Source organism: Strongylocentrotus purpuratus, unplaced genomic scaffold (assembly GCF_000002235.5).
Source record: "Strongylocentrotus purpuratus isolate Spur 01 unplaced genomic scaffold, Spur_5.0 spur5_scaffold_5, whole genome shotgun sequence".
Lineage (NCBI taxonomy): Eukaryota > Metazoa > Echinodermata > Echinoidea > Camarodonta > Strongylocentrotidae > Strongylocentrotus > Strongylocentrotus purpuratus.
The window spans coordinates 39489495-39508756 of record NW_022145611.1 but is presented as its reverse complement, the minus strand read 5'-3'; the positions used below and the strand labels follow the sequence as shown (position 1 = coordinate 39508756).

The following is a 19262-nucleotide window of genomic DNA, read 5'->3' as shown; positions in this document are numbered from 1 at the left end:
GCTGCAAGCGGCCCTCATTAACAATTACAGCAGTTCCATTTTGAGGTTTTACAGTATGGAAGCTAATATTTGATCTTACCCCTCCCATCTCTTTCCTTCTATCGATCTTGCTACAGCAGCATATATCACATTTCAAAGGTAGCATCATTGATTACCACAAGCAAATGTACCTGAATTGTAGTTAATTTAACAAAAATGTGAACGGGTACACTGAGCCACACAGAGAGATTTTTGAGGCTCATAATTGTTGGGGAGTACCTGTATGTCAAATTCTGTATGTTTATCTAGCACATTTTCAGCTTCATATCAATGAAACCACCTTTGATCTCTTTCATATCACATTAAAACATTTCTTCACACTAAAGCAATTTAAAAGGACAAAACAACAGCAAATTCACAGTTCAGAAATTTATTAAGTCAGGAAAGAGTCTTCTGTCTCCTGAGATAGCATGGTAGATGGATTGAGATAATCAACAAGTCTACATCTAACAAAACATTCCTTTCATCAAATTTGCATAATAAATGTATGTACAAAATTAAGAAACACATTTCAGTAATCATCATAGAACCAATGCTCTTCTCAAAGTGAAGGCAAGAATAAGATTCAAATAGCAGTAATTGCATTAACATGAAAGTATGTATTTACATGTAGGTTTGATGTCTCTATTATTGATGTGTATGTTGTTGATTTCTTTACGTTCAATGAAGTCCTCTTATAAGTTTTTTGTAATCTTAGAATCCCTTCTTTTATATGTGCGATATATATTGATTATATTTTCACTAGAGGGAGTACCTAAAAACATGAACTTCAATTTCCTGCTTTAACTTCTTACAGATATGATGACTTACTGGTTCAATAACGTACACATAAAACACAACACATCATATACAGCACAATGATATTCACCGTTTGACTTTTTACCTCCGGATCACTTTTAGTAAAAGCTGCTGTAAATCTACTGAAATGACACACAATTTATCAAATACTAAAAGAAAATGTGTAGTGGTGTGTATCCAGAAGCAAAGACTAGATTCATAACAAATCCTGATGTCGGAATGTTTTTCAACTGTAAAACGGACACATGGAGACTAATTAAGAATGCAAAATTGTTTTCATGATTACTAGTAAACAAATATCACAATGGACAGAAAACCTCACTGACATACCAAAAGTTTCATTTTGTGTGTAAATCAAATCCAACAAAAATTAAAAATAAACTAATACAAAATCTAACGTTTCAATCCATAAAACAACATTTTAAAAATACAAACATTGATAATCTCCCTCATTTTATTACTATTTACACACTGTCTTATATTTGACATTTTTAGAATCTGTTACCCACTGTATTCACTTATCCTTCTTTCTTTTTGCAATTTCCTTTCAAACTGTATATTTACACCATTTTTCATTCTATAGGTTATTGTGTTTGTCATCCAGATTTTTTAATTCTAGTGGGGTACAATACACAGATATCCATATCTTGCTAAATATACATTTGAAAGAGTCAGAAAATATCATGCAAGTTCTAAAAAATCAACAAGACTTATTGAGGTCAACCTACTCACAGAGAAACCTGAACAAATCAAAGAGCGAAGATTTGGACGGACTACCCATGTCTCATGAATAATCATCCCAACCTTGTTCTTTGACCACCTCGTTTACTGAGTGGACCCAGAACCTCCATAGTTGCCATAGTTGCCGTAGTACTGAGCATACTGTTGGGCATACTGAGGGTTCTGTTGGTAGTATTGCTGATACTGCTGTTGGTAGTTGGCGTACTGTTGCTGGGTTGATTGGTTTTGTTGTGGGGTCTGTTGCTGGTATGACTGGTTGTAAGAGCTTTGGCTGCCCTGGTTGTAGCCGGTGCTGGCGGGAGCGGCAGCGGCGGCAGTGGTGTTGCTGCTACTGCTACTACCATACCCGGCTGAAGTGTTGCTGTAGTTTGAGGAACCATAGCCTTGGTTTGAGCTATAGTTGCTTGTTGAACTGCCACTGCCACTGCCGTAGGTAGACTGCTGGTTGTAACTTGACTGCTTATTCTGTTGGTAGTTGGACTGTGAGGAAGAAATACCAAATAATATATGATTAAAATATTTTAAATCCAAAATACAACTTATTCATGAACATAGCCATGAAAACATACATATATGAGTACAATACGCTGAACTACATGTACTTGTCACAATACATTACTATAATTTACAATTTAGGATCAATATAAAAAAGGAGTTGGTATAAAAATCTGTAACGAGGTTCTTTTCTTTAGACAATCAATTTCCAGTCATCTTCATTTCGGTAAACACCAATAAGAGGTACTGCATGTTGGCTTGTGGAATCTATAGGTACAGGGTCTAGTCATACAACCATGAGCAGCTCATATTCTACAAGTATTAAAGTTTTCCCTCTCAATGCCATAATCACATAAAATTACCTGGTTTCCGTATTTGTTGTAGGAGCTTTGGGAGCTTTGGTTCTGACGATTGCCATAGCTTCCACCACTACTCTGGCTTCCATAGCTACCAGAGCTTGAGTTGCCCTTGTAGTTGCTGCTACCACCACTTCCATAGCTTGAGCTTCCACGGTTACCGCCACCACTGTTGTATCCACCACTGTTGTATCCTCCTCCTCCTCCGCCACCGCCGCCACGTCCACCACCGTAGCCACCACTGCCTCCGTATCCACCACTGTTGTATCCTCCACCGCCGCCACGTCCACCACCATATCCACCACCTCCGCCTCCTCCACGGTTCCAACCTGAAGAAAGAGATAAGTAAAATGAGCAGATTAGATAGAGATAATTTCTTGCAAACACTATATCCACCTCCACCACCATCCACCTCCACAACGCTTACAATGATGTCTTGTGATAGGATATTTATTATCACTTCAAGCATAAGAACATATAAACACAATACTAAACATATAGTAAGGGAATGTATCAATTTGAACTTCCAACAAAGGCACAATATTGGGAGATTGGAATCTGTTTACAGACAACTGGTATTGTGTAATTAATACCTTGATAGTTCTACCATTTAAAACAGACTGCATCTGCAGAACAAAAACAACTTGGATACACATCTAAAATTTGAACACTCTCTATACTTAGGCATTAGTTTCACAAGGCACTATCATTAAATTGTACATTTTAGCACTAGGGCTCACCTGCATGAATAGGTTATTTAATAACCCCCCCCCCCCCCCCCCCCCCCCCCCCTCCATCAATCAATGTTGAATTAAAAATCAGAAAATATAGATGCACTGCACAATCTGTAGATAAGTCATTGAATCAAAAGTAGGATAGATGGTATACCTCCTTCACGGTAGCCTCCTCTGTATCCACCTCCTCCTCCACCACCACCATAGCCTCCACGACGGTCACCATAATCAGAGCCAGAGCGATAGCCACCGCCCCCACCATAGCCTCCTCGTCGATCGTCATAACGGCCGTATCCACCACGGTCATAGCCTCCTCGGAAGTCTCTTCCACCAGGACGACGGTCAAAGCGAGGTTTGAGTCCTCCAGCCTCTTTGCCTTCTTTACGGTAGCGCTCTACCAGGGGCTTGCACTCTTCCTCATTCAGCTCAATGTACTCCACCTCATCAAAGAGCACACCCTTCTCAGGGAGCTCAAAGTTGGCTAGATAAATTAGAGTGTGGGTTAGTACGAAAGGATAAAGAAAATTAGTGCACAGAAATAGTACAACATGAAGCTGTGAGATTACTAATTTACACTTACTGTACAGTTTCCTACATTAACACTTTACAGGCTAATTCTAGGAGAGAGTAAGACGATGGGTGATTACATTTGTTTGAGCCATTACTGGCTGATCCCTACCTTTCATCTCATTCACAGCGTGGTCCGGGACGTCCTTGCCTTCTTCTTTAGTGCGTTTTTCGATCCGCTTCTTAAACTCTTCCTCAGAGGGAACTAATACGATTGCTTTGGTGCTGAAACCCTCAAAAGGGCGCATTTTTCTTCTTCTTGCGGAGGGATACACATTTGTCTGACAGCAGCATTGGAGTAGGAGAGAATAATAGTGATTATTTCTGATTCCATTCATGGGCTATCAAAGCCGCATCTTCATTCAATTCTCTGTAATGATAAGTCCATACATGTTACTCAAATGGTCATAACAATAGTTTGATGCCATATACAAACCCATCTGAAAGAAAGAAGTGGTTAGTAGTGCTGCCTTGTGCACAAGACTGAAATTTCAAAACCAACATATACAAAAGAAAGTGCATTAAATCTTCAAATCTACCTCTTAACCTGAGATGCCATTGGTGATACTTAACATAATTACAAAATATACTATGACTTAGTTCAACTACAATCAGAGTAATTCACACACATCATTTTAAGAGAGCTATTACATTCTTAGGCATATTATAATTCAAACATCAAAACATATCACTTGAAATCACTTGAAATAAATCATTTAATCAAATGAAAAACAAAAACAGTTCTCCATTATGCATGCGAAAAAAACCCATGGCTGAGCCAACAACAAAGATAATGCCTTTGATATGACGAAATATTCACTTCTTTGCAGTTCTATTATTTGACTGTCAAATTGAATTTGTACGTCTGAATACCATTGTAATCCAAATCTCAGTTCTACACTACTTTGTCATTCATGACAGGTGTATCTCAGATAAGTCATGAATATGTTTTCTCCAAAACTACCAGTTCAAATCCAACAAGGACAAGGAACCCTTTGCTACAGATTCTTAATACCCAAGTCTAATTTTTAAATCTCTATATTTGCTGTATCCATAGCTGAAAGATGAAAAAAATAGACAAGTATGCACGATTTCACATGCTTGCGAAAAATTTACTTTACTTATTTTCTTTTAGCCATCATATTTATTCATTAATACCTAATGAAAATAATTAATTTTTCACATGGACTCTTTACAAAACTCCTTTCTCTGGTATGGTGGCTTTTACTAATTTTGTATTAGTTTGGAGGAGGCAAATCACCATAACCCCATTGAAATTATTACCAATTCCAAGCCAAGTTGGTCCATCTCTTTACCTACATGTAGCAGTCATTAGCTCCATTGATATAATCTCAATTATAAAAGAATCTTCACCAACTTTCCTCTAATCATCCATACTAATCACTTTGGTTATAATCATCCTCTTTAAATTTGACACTGACTATCATTTGCTCATATCCTGTAGGGTATGTTGAAATTAATTTACTTTTCTAGAATTCAGAAAAGACCAAAATTTCCTTGCGTATCGCATTGAGTATCACTTGCCATCTAATCCTGCAACAATCATTGTCTTGAATGCAAGTTTACTTTTTGTCATGAAGAATCGTAGCATCAGAGAACTTCCTTACTGTTTTAGTTCACCTTTCTTCTTCCAAGCCACAAATCAATTATCATTAACTACCAGAAATGGCTCTGCTTTTGCACCTTGTAGTATTGCTCTTCATTATACATGACATTTTGCTGAAGCATTGTGATGTCATCATTTCAAGAGTCACTAAAATAAGCATATCTTTGTTGTAAAAAAATGCATTTGATCACCTGATACGATAATCATTTATATCATTCAACTGCAATTACATAGGAAAGTTCTACAAGAGAGAAAAATTATACCAAATAAGGCTATTCTTCAAAAATTAAAATAACAAAGAATGCCCAATAATGCATGAAGTACTTTTCACTACAAATATCTACTCAATCTAAACTCCAAAATGTTACTGTTTAAGTAAAACCAATGGCACGCTCACTTATGTTACAAGAGGTATGTTTTATTGATTCGTAATGCACTGAGAATTTCAGTCATTTTGGGGTAATCTTTCAGCATTGTGCAACAAGGCAAGGAAGGAGTTCAGCATGAAACTGACTCTACCTCCAGTTTGACGACATACCTGGTCAAGAATGTAATTACGGCGCTTCCGGGCTGCAACTTCAAAGAATCGATTCAAGCACTTGGTAGCCAAGTCCATCAACTTGTCAAAACGGCCGGCATAGTTGCGCGAACGGCGGAGCCCCATCACCTGTAAACAGTTCGGTTAATGTTAATAACTAATGAGCAATTCCATTAATATTTAACGGTAAAATCCTAAATAAATATTTCGATTAGAGCTTACAAACATGTATTTCCTAGGTAACATAAACTGCAACTATTTTAAACAGCAGAAAACCATTTCATTGCGTATACAAAAAATCCTATGAAACACAAATATTCATATAGGCCTCCCATATTTCAATCTGAACTATAATCATAAATTTTTCTTTCTACATGTAGAATGATCCAGCATTCCACAGGCCTTTTCACCCATACAGATATTAATAGTGGATCTGGTGATACAATGGTTGTATTCGGCTTGACATTTTGACCTACCTTCATCTTATCCATGATGAGGTTGGTACCAAGGATGTAGTACTTCTTGTCGGTCATCTCCTTGCAAGCCTTGATGGTCCATGTTGTCTTGCCAGAGCCAGGCAGACCCACCATCATCAGCAGCTACACAAAAAAGAATGGGACACAATTAGAAACATGATAGAAACAACAAGCATGGTATGAAATTGTTGATGAACTTGGCCATATAAATCAATAAATGTGAGATGAATAGCAGTATTTTGGTAGGTATGTGTGTTCCATGTTTAGGAAAGTGTCACCAAAAAGTTGTAGATTTGTTATTTGATTCTGTTGATAGTTCCAATACCAATGTTTTATTTCTAATGAATAAAGTTTTTTTAAAAATTCTGAATTGTATGGAATTATTAGTAAGTGTTTGAATGATCAATTCAAAATACAGTTTACACAAGAAATAATTTCTTTAAACTTGATTTTATTTCTTTGCACAAGTGGTATGCTAACAATCTTTGTGGACATGCAGCACAAAATTATGATTAACAATAGTAATAATACATTTCAATATACAATGATAATGGCAAATCAATGATATATCCTGTCAAAGATGGGGTACTATAAACACAAAAATAACAGAATAATAACCCTAATATACAGCCATGGCATAATCCATCTTGCTAATCACCATGAACAAACAACGTATAGTCACTCAAACATACAAACAGTATGAACCAACTACAATGTAATACAAAGTCACAGTGGGCACTGTTTATGTCCAAAGGAAACCATAAAGGAAGGGGCTAACTTTATTGGTCTTTTTATGAACAGGTACTCAGGAATCTTTGAGAATATTATTCCAGTAATCGGGGGGGGGGGGGGGATGCTTAGAAACAAATGTAAATTGTATGGATCACAGAACAAAAAACGAAACAACTACTACTACACACACACACAAAAAAAACACACATCAAATACAAATTACTCTCAAATATCTTGAGTGAAGTTTATAATAAACCATTCCGTTACCAGAGTGGTTTAAAAATGTTCATTGCATTTCCATTAATACCTTAATATTTCTGATATTGCTTCAAAAGAAAAAGTTACCATCATTTTATGGCACAATACATGTATATTTAAATATTACTGATACCAAGCCTATCGACCTTCTTAGTTATTCCATTGACATGATATTTTGAATCATGTTTCTGTTTTCAATATAATATTGAAGACACAAAAGGAAACTACAAACGATACATCACAGCCAACCTCTTCCTACACATCATTACAAGTACTATTTTCAAACTGTTTCTCTTTGCAGACGGAAGATTTAACAAACAAGCACACATTAAACAAACTGAATATACATGAATAACTTTTCACAAACACATATATATTCACACATTGACCAGGATACAGTTTTCAAAACCAAATGCTTAGATCTCTGTCTTTCACACAAAACATAACTTTGGTTTCCTGAAAGAAAGCTTCTTGCTTTTATTAAAGTTTAATTAATTCTGCCACGAGAAGTAACAAGCTTGGGGCATTTCGGAAAAAGACAGTCTAGCTGCAGATCCTCAAATGAGAAAGACTGGTCGAGAAGTTGTCTACACTCCTGCCATACAGTATCCTGTTCTGCAGCAGGAACATTGTATAGTTCAAAGATGTGATGCCGAACCTCTAACATCCTGGGACACTCGGTCGGAACAGATTGCCGAGAACCTGCTTTCTTGCCTGGGAACATCTTTCTTGCCAAACGTAGTGCACACACTCGGTAGTTAGTACTAGACTTGTAGATCTTCTCCACCTCTGATCTGCGCAACACGACCTTGGACGGTTTCCCCCTTGCTCCTCCTTTAACTTCATCCGACTTGGAATGAATCATGGAAGAATGAACCTTCCTTTGTGCTGCCTTAGGCTTAGTAGTGGCCTTAGGTTGAGGAGGGGCATCAGGGCTTTGGTCAAGAGACACAAAGGATGGTCTTGGTGAGCGATTCATGCTTTTACCAGCAGATTTTCTTCTCGGAATACCTGCTGCTGATCCTGGGGACAGCCTTTTCATCTTCTTCTTGGGTACTTGCAACTTCTTATCCATCGTGGTGAGATCATGGCACACGTCCTGTACCTCATTACTATGCTCTAAAGCTACCGAAAGTCTACCGTTTAACATTTTTATATTTGCTATAAGTGATTCCAAAACCCCACAACCCTCCTTTGGTTCGTGACAATTTGCTGCATTTGTCTCTTGAAGCTGGTAATATCCTGGGAGGCTTAACCTTGGGTTAAGAGTGTCAAATGCCTGGTAGGGAGCATTTTGTTTTAGTGTGTGCTTGACTGAGCAAAATGAAGTCTGGTAGAGATTGTTTAAACGAGCTTCAAGCAATTTCTTTAAAGTCTTACTAACACTATCATCACTACTCAGGAACATGTCTTCAGTCATCTACGAAAATAGGACAAGATAAGATAGTATTAATTCATTCAATTTATTCTTGTATGCTCATTCATACTTCATCCACGCTAGGTTTGAACTGCTTTAATGCTTTCAAGTTATCACAGTAACCAGATATTTCGTGGCAGTTTTGAACACTTTATGACCCTTATCTTTGACCTTTTCCACCCAAAATTTAATGAGTTCATCCTTGCATACTCATGCACACTTGATCCAAGTTTGGTTAACATTTGCTCAATGGTTCCGACTGACGGACAATCCAAAAACATAATTTCCCCAGCACCACCTTCAGAGATGAAGGCATAAAAAAAAGGACAAAGCAACATCTATTATGTATCAGAGCTTGTAGAGAACAAGGACAAACCTCAGATAATCACACAAGTTCAGTATCTTCGCTCAATCAGACGCAGAACTGGCAGTGTACGTTTCATCAGTGGATTTAGCAATGTGAAATGGTACATAATACATTACTTTGAGAGACAGGTTAAATACTATTACACTTTCATTTATCAGTACTAGTTTAGTATATATTGTCCTTGTTGCTTCATTATTACCTTTTAAGGAATAAATAATACTGGAAACCTATGAAAAAACTTTGATTTACAAAAGGGAAAAAAAATCAACTTATTTCCCTATAAAAAGAGAAAACTATGAAAATAGGGTATGACTGAATATTATTCAATTTTGTGATGTGTGTAACAGATAAGCAATAAATGATCTCTGTATAATTCCTGGATGCATCATAGCTCCAAACACACACCTTGTTCTTGCATTCAAGAGAGACAGGACATGGAAGATACTGGACCAGCATCTTAACATCCTCTGCATTGCCTGCATATTAGAAATGATAATGCATCTCATCTAAAAATAAGACCACGAAGCTTTGTTCTTCTACTCATGATCTTATACAAGACAATTAGTGATATCCAGCTGGTTTCACATAATGAGCTGATAAAGAGACTTAGACATGTTGGAGTCTCATATGTGCTGTACAATATAAAGCCTGAATGGAAAGACGTCATGAACATAGCCGGAAAACTGGCATCCCTTATTTATTCATTACACTTTTAAAATATCCACCTAAACTTCTCGTAGAAATAGAAGAGTGCCTAAGTATGTGACCTCCGACATTCTATTCTGACATTCCAATGAAAACGAAATAGCACCCCCCTCCCACATTTCATTTTGATCAAGTTTATCCCAATAGCTTGAGATTGTGGTGATATATGTCCAATATGCCCATATTATTCCATGTAGAAGCTGTTGCTCTTTCAAAGTTTCAAGCACTTACGCAGAACAGACAGCACTTTTCCGCGAAGAAGAGATCCCTTCCACAAGACAGTAACAAATGTATGCTGGACACTTGCTCCTTCCAGAATATGACTAACTGGTATGATACAAGGGCTCCACTCATCAGCAAAGCCTACCAGCACTGCAACATTCTGGGAAATGGGAAAGGATATTGGCTGACCAGCAGCTAGCTAAAAGATGGGTTGATGGGTGTTCATTCCATGGGTAAGTTGCTGCCGACACGAATGATGGTGTTATGTTGGGTGCTCATGATGGGAGTGATGGTCATGAATCCGGTCTCATCAGAAGTGTGATATTCTGTGCAATCATGGGTTAGTTGTGCCACTGGCGACTAATCAGTGGCTTATATTAGAGTACCCACACAGCCATCAATGTCACATGAAGAGATGAGCAACTTTCCTCTTAGTTCAAAACCAGCACTCTTGCAGCTTTACCATGAAATGAAGTCTTCACAACCAAATACAGATGGCTTCTGATGTGGTTTAATATTTATTGCAAATGGCAGACGGTAACAATATCTTAAAATTACATTATAAACTCAATTACTCTAGTAACTCTACATACTGTAGACTGGTGTTAACTTTTTTAAAAGTTTATTTTCATTTTATTGATCAGACTGATACAAACATATAAAACCACATTCAAACAAACAAAACAGTTACACATGTAAAGGTCAAACATAAGTTAACAGAAACACAATATACAAGACATACACACACAAAACAAATAAAAAACAAAACAAAATATGACATGTGGTTCTTGGAATGCCTTGCATGTTATATCAACAAGTTCTATTGTTGAAATCAGAACCAGCTAAGACCATGTTGATACTTGAAGAGCTTCACATTTTGTACACAATGGTAATATCTATATAATAATTTGTATAACCAATCTTCTCTTCACACATTTATTCACCTTTTGGATAAATTGATAACAAATCAAAGGTAATGGTAACCACTATTTTCTGGATTATTTACTGGATTTCTGTGTCCCTAAACCTAGATGAAAACAATCATTACATTTCTTCATGTTTGTGAGTGCTCATTCATAGAACTGTCAGTGTAACATCAATGGACATTACTAATAGCCGATTTACCTACCCAAAATTTGCAAACAATAATAAAGTCACTCTTTATCCCCCCAACCCCCTCTCCCAATCATATAAATAATTGCAATTCTATATTAAATGAGGCTTCACAACTCTAAATGGGAAGCCCCCAAATTTAAGATCTTTACACTGGCAAGCAAATTTTTAAGGGGGGCATATGCATATGCATATTTTTCATAAATATGAAAATTATAAAATAATCAGAACGCCAGATGAGAATACATGAATGGAAGGAGCTGGCCTCCGGAGAGATCATAAAACCCCATATGGTGAAGACTTACCTCGCAATCCTTCTTGGTTGCAGGAGGTTTAGGTCCACGTTCTGTGTCCTCGGCGGGTAGCTGACCTAGGAAAGAGAATCCTTCCTTCAAAGGAAAATATGGCTCCTCCTGTGTAACGAAATGAAAGTTGTAAATAAAGCAATTAGAATCAAATGAAAGCATTTTTTCATCTGCAACGATTCTTGACTAGCAAATAAAACTTACAAATAACAGACTGTTTAGGGTCCCCTGTACTACAACAATTACAGAGAAAGTAATCTAAAATGGCACATATAGTATTGAATCAGAAGTATCCTGAAGGGTACATGACACCAGAAGTGGAGCAGAGATAAAACAGATTTAAATTAATTTCTCTTTCTGTTCTCTTTTTACTCGCTTCTCAGATAGCAACACAAGTTCAGTCTCTTCATGCTCAATCAGAAGCAGAACTGGGAGTGTAGAATTGAGTCCTCTCAATTAAAGTTGAAAAAAAGAACTGATTGCACAAAATTAATAAGCTTTGCTCAAGTTTGCTGCTGTTTCCTACCTTCTGGCCAAAGTTGACCTCAACTGAGATGTTCTTGACCATGAAATGAGGGAACAGGGCTTGACCATTCAGATCTTCTTCAATGGTGAAAGCAACACCAAGGTCAGTTCCATTCTTGGTGTACGAGATGGTAGGCTTCTCTCCTTCAAAGTCCTGCAATCAAAAGCAAATTAATTGTTAAAAATTGTCGTTATGTTGACATTGATTGGTAAAAATAATTGAATTTTATTCCCAGTAATTTAGATCCTGTAAGAAATTATCATATCATGGTTAGAACATTGTCAGAGTATGTAAGTTTGACACTACCCTATACTGGCATTTCGCTCCTCATATGCATTACAGGGAAAACTAAACAACAAAAATTGTTCATATAATTCATACAATATTTAAGTAATCCCACTTACCAGGACAGATCATTGTTACCTTATTCTCAGATAAAACCGCTAAAATTCTCAAGTTATACTTGGCAAGATATATCATAATTCTTTAAACTCTTCAAACATATTAAAATATCCTCAACAAATTTTAAGTCAATAGCAACTGAGGACTTACCACGTACGCCCCGATGACATCACCCACGCCAAACTTCTCTCCAAAGTCCACAAACTTGCATTTGACTGATGCCTTTCCTGTTCCACCATACCCAAAGGAAAAGTCTTCCTCTCCTGTAGAAACATAGAAGAAAAAAAATTCATGTTCAAGCTCTTAGAAGTTTGCTTACTTTAAATTGAGTTCAGAAATCAATACTTTCTTCATTTCTCCCTGAACAGTACCAATCTGTTTAAAAGTTTTCTTTCTTTCCACTGGACATTTCAGATGACTCTTATGACTAGATTGATGGTTTCTTTGAATTATTTTATTATGGATAGTTACCTAATTCTCAGATAGCGACACAAGTTCAGTATCATCAAGATTGTGAGTGCTCAATCAGAAGCAGAACTGGCAGTGTACGGTTCATCATAGAATTACACAAATCCAAACATATGAACTCCACGCAGGAAATAATGCTCTTATCAAGTTCAATATATTGAGTAATACATCTTTCAGCCTCCAAGTCACCGATGGATCAAGGAAGTGAATACTTGGTCTTGTAGAATATCCCACCATTACACTTGAAAAGAGTTATTTACACGGAAATGAACTAACCTAACTGAAGAGAAGAAGCGTCAATGGACCATCCTACACGGACAACATGTCTGTTGTTCTCTTCAGGGGGAAGATGACGTACATCAGCTTGTGACTCCAGCTATGAGACAAAAAGAAAAATAACATTGTTGTTAATAGAATATCAGAGATGCAAAAAAGCCGATTGGAATGGGGAAAAAACAGGTCATCCTCAGATAACAACACAAGTTCAGTCTCTTCATGGTTATGAGTGCTCATTCAGAAGCAGAACTGGCAGTGTATGTTTCATCAGTGGATTCATAAACAGCATGGACATCATGATTACTTAAAATAAAACTCTTCCAACTACAACTAAATGGCAAACCACCTAATGAATCTTTAACAATATATGTGCATGTTTGTTTGTAGAAAAACAACTTAGACATATTTGACTGTTCTATTTATTACATATTACCATAACCAGTATTTGGGAAAACAAACCTTGCATTCGAATGCGACCTTTCCTTTGTTCACTCCATGGGTAGCCTTGACTCCTCCCCACATGTATGCGAATCCTTCCATGCTGAGGGGACAGATATTGTAGCCATCCTTACCAATTTTCAGATTCAAGTCGGAGAGGTCTACAAAGAAAATGAAGGTAAATCGAAAGCGTTAAAATAATAATATACTTATAAAGTGCACTTATATAATAACTTACTCAAGATGCTATACTCCTCCAACTACAAATAAAAGGGCAAACCACAAAATGAAAATTGGCGTTGAATGCAAAGAACTACATGTCATAGTCCATAACTTGCACCTTCATCACAATGAATATAACCAGTAATACCAAACTCTAATTTTGCCCTTCGCATCACTACATAGCATAGAAGCTTGTAATTTCATTCCAATTTTTTTATATCTTGTCATTATTAACCTTAAGTATGGACTAATATTGATTGTACTTTTAAACAACTCTAAAAAACATGTGTAGCTGGTAGGTGAAGGCATAAAAAAGCACACGGCAACATCTATAGTGTATCAGAGCTTGAACAGAAAGCTAAACAAGGAAAATCCTCAGATAGTCACACAAGTTCAGTATCTTCACGATTATGAGTGCTCAATCAGAAGCAGAACTGGCAGTGTACGTTTCATCAGTGGATTTAGCTATGTGAAATGGTACATACCATAAAAGGTATAACATAACATCTTTCCTCATACCCTGCAAAATTTGAGAGAAGGGGTTAAATACTATGATGTAAGGCTGCGACGGGTAGTCGAATGCTCGAGTACCCGCACGGTTGCCAACTACTCGGGTACGATTTCTCGTACCCGAATATTCGGCCGCAAAAAAAAATAATTAAAAAAAAAAAAAAATGTCCAGCCCACGCTTACCCGTGCCAGGGAGAGCGACGGCCGCTGGCATGGTACCGTCGGTAAAAATGCTTCCCAACTCAAGCACTGTCAAACTCACCTTTCAGAAACTGGGACCAAATGTCCAGATTTCTGTTGGACTTGGAGGAAAATGGATTATTCTGCCATCTTTGGTTTTTAAAACAGCATTGTTTACTGTTATTATTCTTATTAAATCGGCGCCTTCAACTCAAAGTAAAATTGCATGCGTTTTCGGCGAGGGACCTGGGAAACTGCCGAGTGGTATGGTAGTGGCAACAAAACAAAAAAAAATTCAAAAAAATTCAAAAATAAAAAAATTCAATTTTTTTTTTAAAATTCAAAAAAATTATAAAAAAACATGGCGTCCGAATATTCGCTTGTGAGCCTGGGAGTGTACTAGGGTACCTCATTACACTGTTGTGCACAGCCTTACTATTATGCCTCCATTATCAGTTAATGTTTGCTTCATTTCAAACATGCAGATTCCTGTCCCATCTTCATTACAATTAATTCTACATGGATACACTAAAACTGATATAAATCTAGAATAAATCATGAAGTAACTTACATTTGCTGAGCACACACTGTGTGTCTGGAATATCATCATCTTCTTCCATGGTCACAGGAGGGGGTGTTCTGAAAACAGTAATGAGAAAATCTTTGTTAGCCTGGTTTACTGGTACATTGCATTCAATGCATTTCCTAATACTAAATAAATTTGATTTAGAGTGAACCAATCATGAAATGAATGTGTCCACTTCCTCATAGCCAGCTTCCTGTAAAGTGTGCAAACCAGGACCTTTCAAAATTCCTGGAATCTGGGAATCCCCAATCCAGTTAGAACAATTGGAATTGAGAGTAAACAAAATATGCCAAGTTAAAAGTCCACGCTTCAAACCATTCCTCTTCAATGGTATAGACATTCCTGTCTTATCTTGGGGAGATTTATAACTACATTTAGAGTAGGCCTAATTCTTATAAATATATAAAATCTCACGAGAAGCATACTGTAATCACTGAATAATCAAATGTAAGAGCAAATATATAGTGTGTTATTCTCAAATTGCTTGTCTATATATACAATGTTTCAAGCCTTTTTAAAAAATCTTATTCTAAAACGAATTGCCTAGATATGATAATTATAATGAATTCTAAATTCAACTAAATTCTATTAATTTGCAATTAAATGCACGAATCTGGTAGTGAAGTACAAGGACAAGTAATGAAAATAAATAAGATAGGAAAGCCAATGCTTTCAAAGCCACTTCCCATTATAAAATAAAATTGACTGATTAAAACACTGAAGAGCTATGGTAAACTAAACATGCAAGTGTTTGGAGCATGAACTCAACTACATGTATATCATTTATGCCCTCAGAAAGTAACACTAGTTCAGTATCTTCATGTTTGTCAGAAGCAGAACTGGCAGTGAAAGTATCATCACTGGACATCCAAACAAGTCTCCTTTACTCTCACCCACCTTCTTCTAGGAGATCGATCCCTGCCTCCAGATCGGCGATCACGGTTCCTGTTTTCATGGTCTCGTTTCCTTTCCTTGTCTTTGTCTTCTTCTTTTTTGTCTCCTGGAAATGATAAAACATGATAGAGTTGTAAATATTATTCAACTTAAACAGAGAAACAACTTTTTATAAGAATTAGCAGCAGTTGATATTCTTGTACAAATTAAAAAACACCCAGGTTGATTTATGTGACTTGTATCAATACAAATATTTGTTTGTTTGTTATGGAACATAACTTCGTAAAAAATTGTACATTCCTAAAATAAGACAATTCACATGGTATGTGTTTCATAATTCATATAGTTTTCATTACCATCCCCAGTCTGCTCTCCATTTTCCCCTTCCTTCTCTACTGCTTGCTCCATGCCTTCTGGTTGCTGTTCATCCTGCCCCTGTTCCTCCACTGCTTGTGGTGCATCTTCTGTGACTTGAGGCACAGCTTCCACCTCTTGTTGCATAGACTCTTCCTCTTGGGGTTCATCAACATCTTGAGGTGCTGCTTCAGCTTCTGGTTCCTCCATTGCGGGAGGAATCTCCAAGTCTGCTAAGAGCTGGTCATCTCCACCCTCTTCACCTGTAACAAGGGGAAAAATTGAGACCAACCAACCAACATACAAAGTGAGAAACAAGTTACATATGCATAAATCCAATTGACATGACAATTTTTTTCCTTCTCCGTTGGCAATTCAAATTGAACAGAATTGAACAGAAAGATACACAAGGAAAATCCTCAGATAATCACAAGTTCAGTATCTTCACGATATGAGTGCTCAATTAGAAACAGAACTGGCAGTGTACGTTTCATCAGTGAATTTCGCAATGTGAAATGGTACATACCAAAAAAGATATAACTTGACATTACCCATTTGCTTTTATCAATGCTATAGATCTATAGCCTATACTGCATGCCTTTGCATTTAAACCGAAACCAACCGTTTGAGTAATTTAAATCACGTCTAGTCTATACTAATTATTATCATAATCATCTGTAACATTCATGCACCGTATGTATCATGGGGGCGCTTGCCAGAAAATAAGGATTGTCCATGTTAACGAGGATATCTATGTAAACCCAGACGGACGCACGATTAAAATTAGGATCGTCCGCAAAAATGCGGACGATTGTTATGAATGTTTAATCCTCGAGAAGACAGCGAACTGGGGGAATTTTAATTACGCGGAATCCCTTTTTTTTCTCGCATTGCCAGCACGCAGATCGGAAACCCTACACCTGCCGACAGTAGGGGCACTGGTCTGAGAATAAGGATTGTTTGCAGACCAATTCATCCTCAAAAATAACCCGAAACCCGCAGAGCACCGATGAAAAATCCTCCGCAAAAATACAGACAATCCATATTTTTTAGGACACATTTTGTACGCGTTCATGACATCCTCGTTTACGAGGACCATACTCATTCTCGGACCAGCGCCCAGCCCCTACTGGCAAAGCGCCGAAGAAATGCGGACCCTGGCTTAATTTATTTTTTCGAGGACGCGTCTGTCCGACTCGAGTTTACGCAAACGGTCCTTATTCCCGGACCAGCGCCCCCTTTTTTTTTACTGATAGATTAGTTACATTACATGTAATATTTTTTCACACATCTCAATTAATAATCATTTTAAAAATAATGTCCATCGATGTCGAACCTTCTTGCAAGAGATCATCATCAGCTTCTTGGCCGGTGCCTTCCTGATCCCCTGAAAATCCAATTCCAAATTCATCACCAAATCCTTGTTCTGCTTCTGGGAGCGCTTCTTGTGCCAATTCTACTACATCGTCATCAAAATTGTCATCTCCTTCTGCCTCGGTCGGTTCATCTTCATTTCCAACTTCCTCAGCATCATCGAGCAAAGCGTTTTCCAATCGCTCAACGAGCACAGCCTTCACTCCCTTGGAATCAAGCCCACGCGCCTGCAGTTCCGCACGAAGCTCGGCGACCTTCAATTTTGATGGCTCAATCCCACTCATTTTATCACCTTTGATTTTGCCTGTTTAAACTCAATATGTACGGGCTTAACCAGTGAGATATAAAATCACAGAATTTTGACCACAGAATATTAAATGGTGCTTTAAATCGTTCAAGAAATTGGATCGACAGTGTAGGGGCCGCAGTACAAGTGTACCGCGAACGCAAGCATGCTAGTACGTAATGACAAACTAAGTACACTTGATTTGAGAAATGTCCTTTGATTGGATATTCGATTTATCGAGTTTTCTTGTCATTTTTCCTAATATTTTGTTTTAAATCATAAAAACTTTCAAAATTATTTCATTTAAAAAAAAGTATTATAAAATATCAATATAATCTATCGTATAGGTCTATTATGTCGAGAAAACAATTTAATTTGATTAATCTGAAATACAAGATAATAAAAATGTATCCAATCAGCGATGAGGTTACAAAAACAAATGGTGGCGTGGCTGCACAGAGCTAGCTAGCTAGCCACTCTTTTGTCGCATTGCTTTATGGGAGTAATAATGTAGTTCGCGGAGTACGTATCGCCGTTCTGGCGTGTTGTTCAGAACTTTGCATTTTTAATAGAGCACCTTTTCTGCCGATACGACGCGTCTGGAAAAAAAAGGGTGAAGTAAATATAGCATCATTAATGGCCAAACCGCCAGTCCAATGCATTCCCAATCAATTACCTGATTCCAAACTTGGAACTAATGTTCAAAGGGAATTTAATTAAACGAAAGTTCATTTGTGTTAGGTCCAAACCAGGGGCGATGGAGCGCCTTCCAAAAAAAAAAAAGGGGGGGGGGTGGGGAGGGCCGGGCACTAACAAAAGGGGCCCTTTCCGGAAAAGGGCACCGACCAAGAAAAACCTCAAAGCGAAAATATACCCTTTATATCATATACATTGTGATATCATTATCATGGATGATGATGTTGAAGGGGTACTTCGATCAGGCTTTCAAAGGAACTTGGGGCATTTGTCAAAGTAAAAGAGGCACCTCTCCAGGCACGGGGAAATTCCAACATAAATGTTGAACTTTTTTAGACCCCTCCACAGGACGTCGATCGATTACATGTATGTGCACCCCCCCCCCCCCCCGGGCCCTCCCAAACAGGCGTGGATCCAGGATTTCTTAGGGGAGGGGGCCCAACTTTTTTTTTTTTTGCTCCCGAAAATTTGAAAATTGCACCGGCCGCAAAGTCGCTCAGTGGGGGGGGGGGGGGGGGGGGGGGTAAGCGGACACTTTTTTTTTTTTTTTTGGAGTCCAA

General features: G+C 37.6%; 1 protein-coding gene across 3 annotated transcripts; it reads right to left on the bottom strand.

Annotated features, from left to right (window-relative positions):
• Window positions 1-393: 393 nt before the first annotated feature.
• Window positions 394-18188, bottom strand: LOC578672 (heterogeneous nuclear ribonucleoprotein U-like protein 1). Of its 3 annotated transcripts, XM_030999684.1 has the most exons (17): window positions 17683-18185; window positions 16349-16609; window positions 15996-16098; window positions 15084-15151; window positions 13622-13761; window positions 13163-13262; window positions 12569-12681; window positions 12017-12169; window positions 11491-11598; window positions 10082-10232; window positions 9551-9621; window positions 6372-6494; window positions 5896-6024; window positions 3843-4011; window positions 3318-3644; window positions 2436-2758; window positions 394-2058 (listed from the first exon to the last, which is right to left on the bottom strand). In XM_030999684.1, exons 1-17 carry the CDS (start codon window positions 18002-18004, stop codon window positions 1663-1665), a joined length of 3057 nt encoding a protein of 1018 aa, XP_030855544.1. In that variant the 5' UTR covers window positions 18005-18185; the 3' UTR covers window positions 394-1662. The 3 variants fall into 3 exon arrangements, with proteins under 3 accessions (XP_030855544.1, XP_783923.3, XP_011674976.2); XM_778830.5 differs by lacking the exons at window positions 9551-9621; window positions 10082-10232 and having other exon boundaries at window positions 17683-18184; XM_011676674.2 differs by lacking the exons at window positions 394-2058; window positions 2436-2758; window positions 3318-3644; ... (1 more) ...; window positions 5896-6024; window positions 6372-6494 and adding an exon at window positions 6803-8781 and having other exon boundaries at window positions 17683-18188.
• Window positions 18189-19262: the final 1074 nt, after the last annotated feature.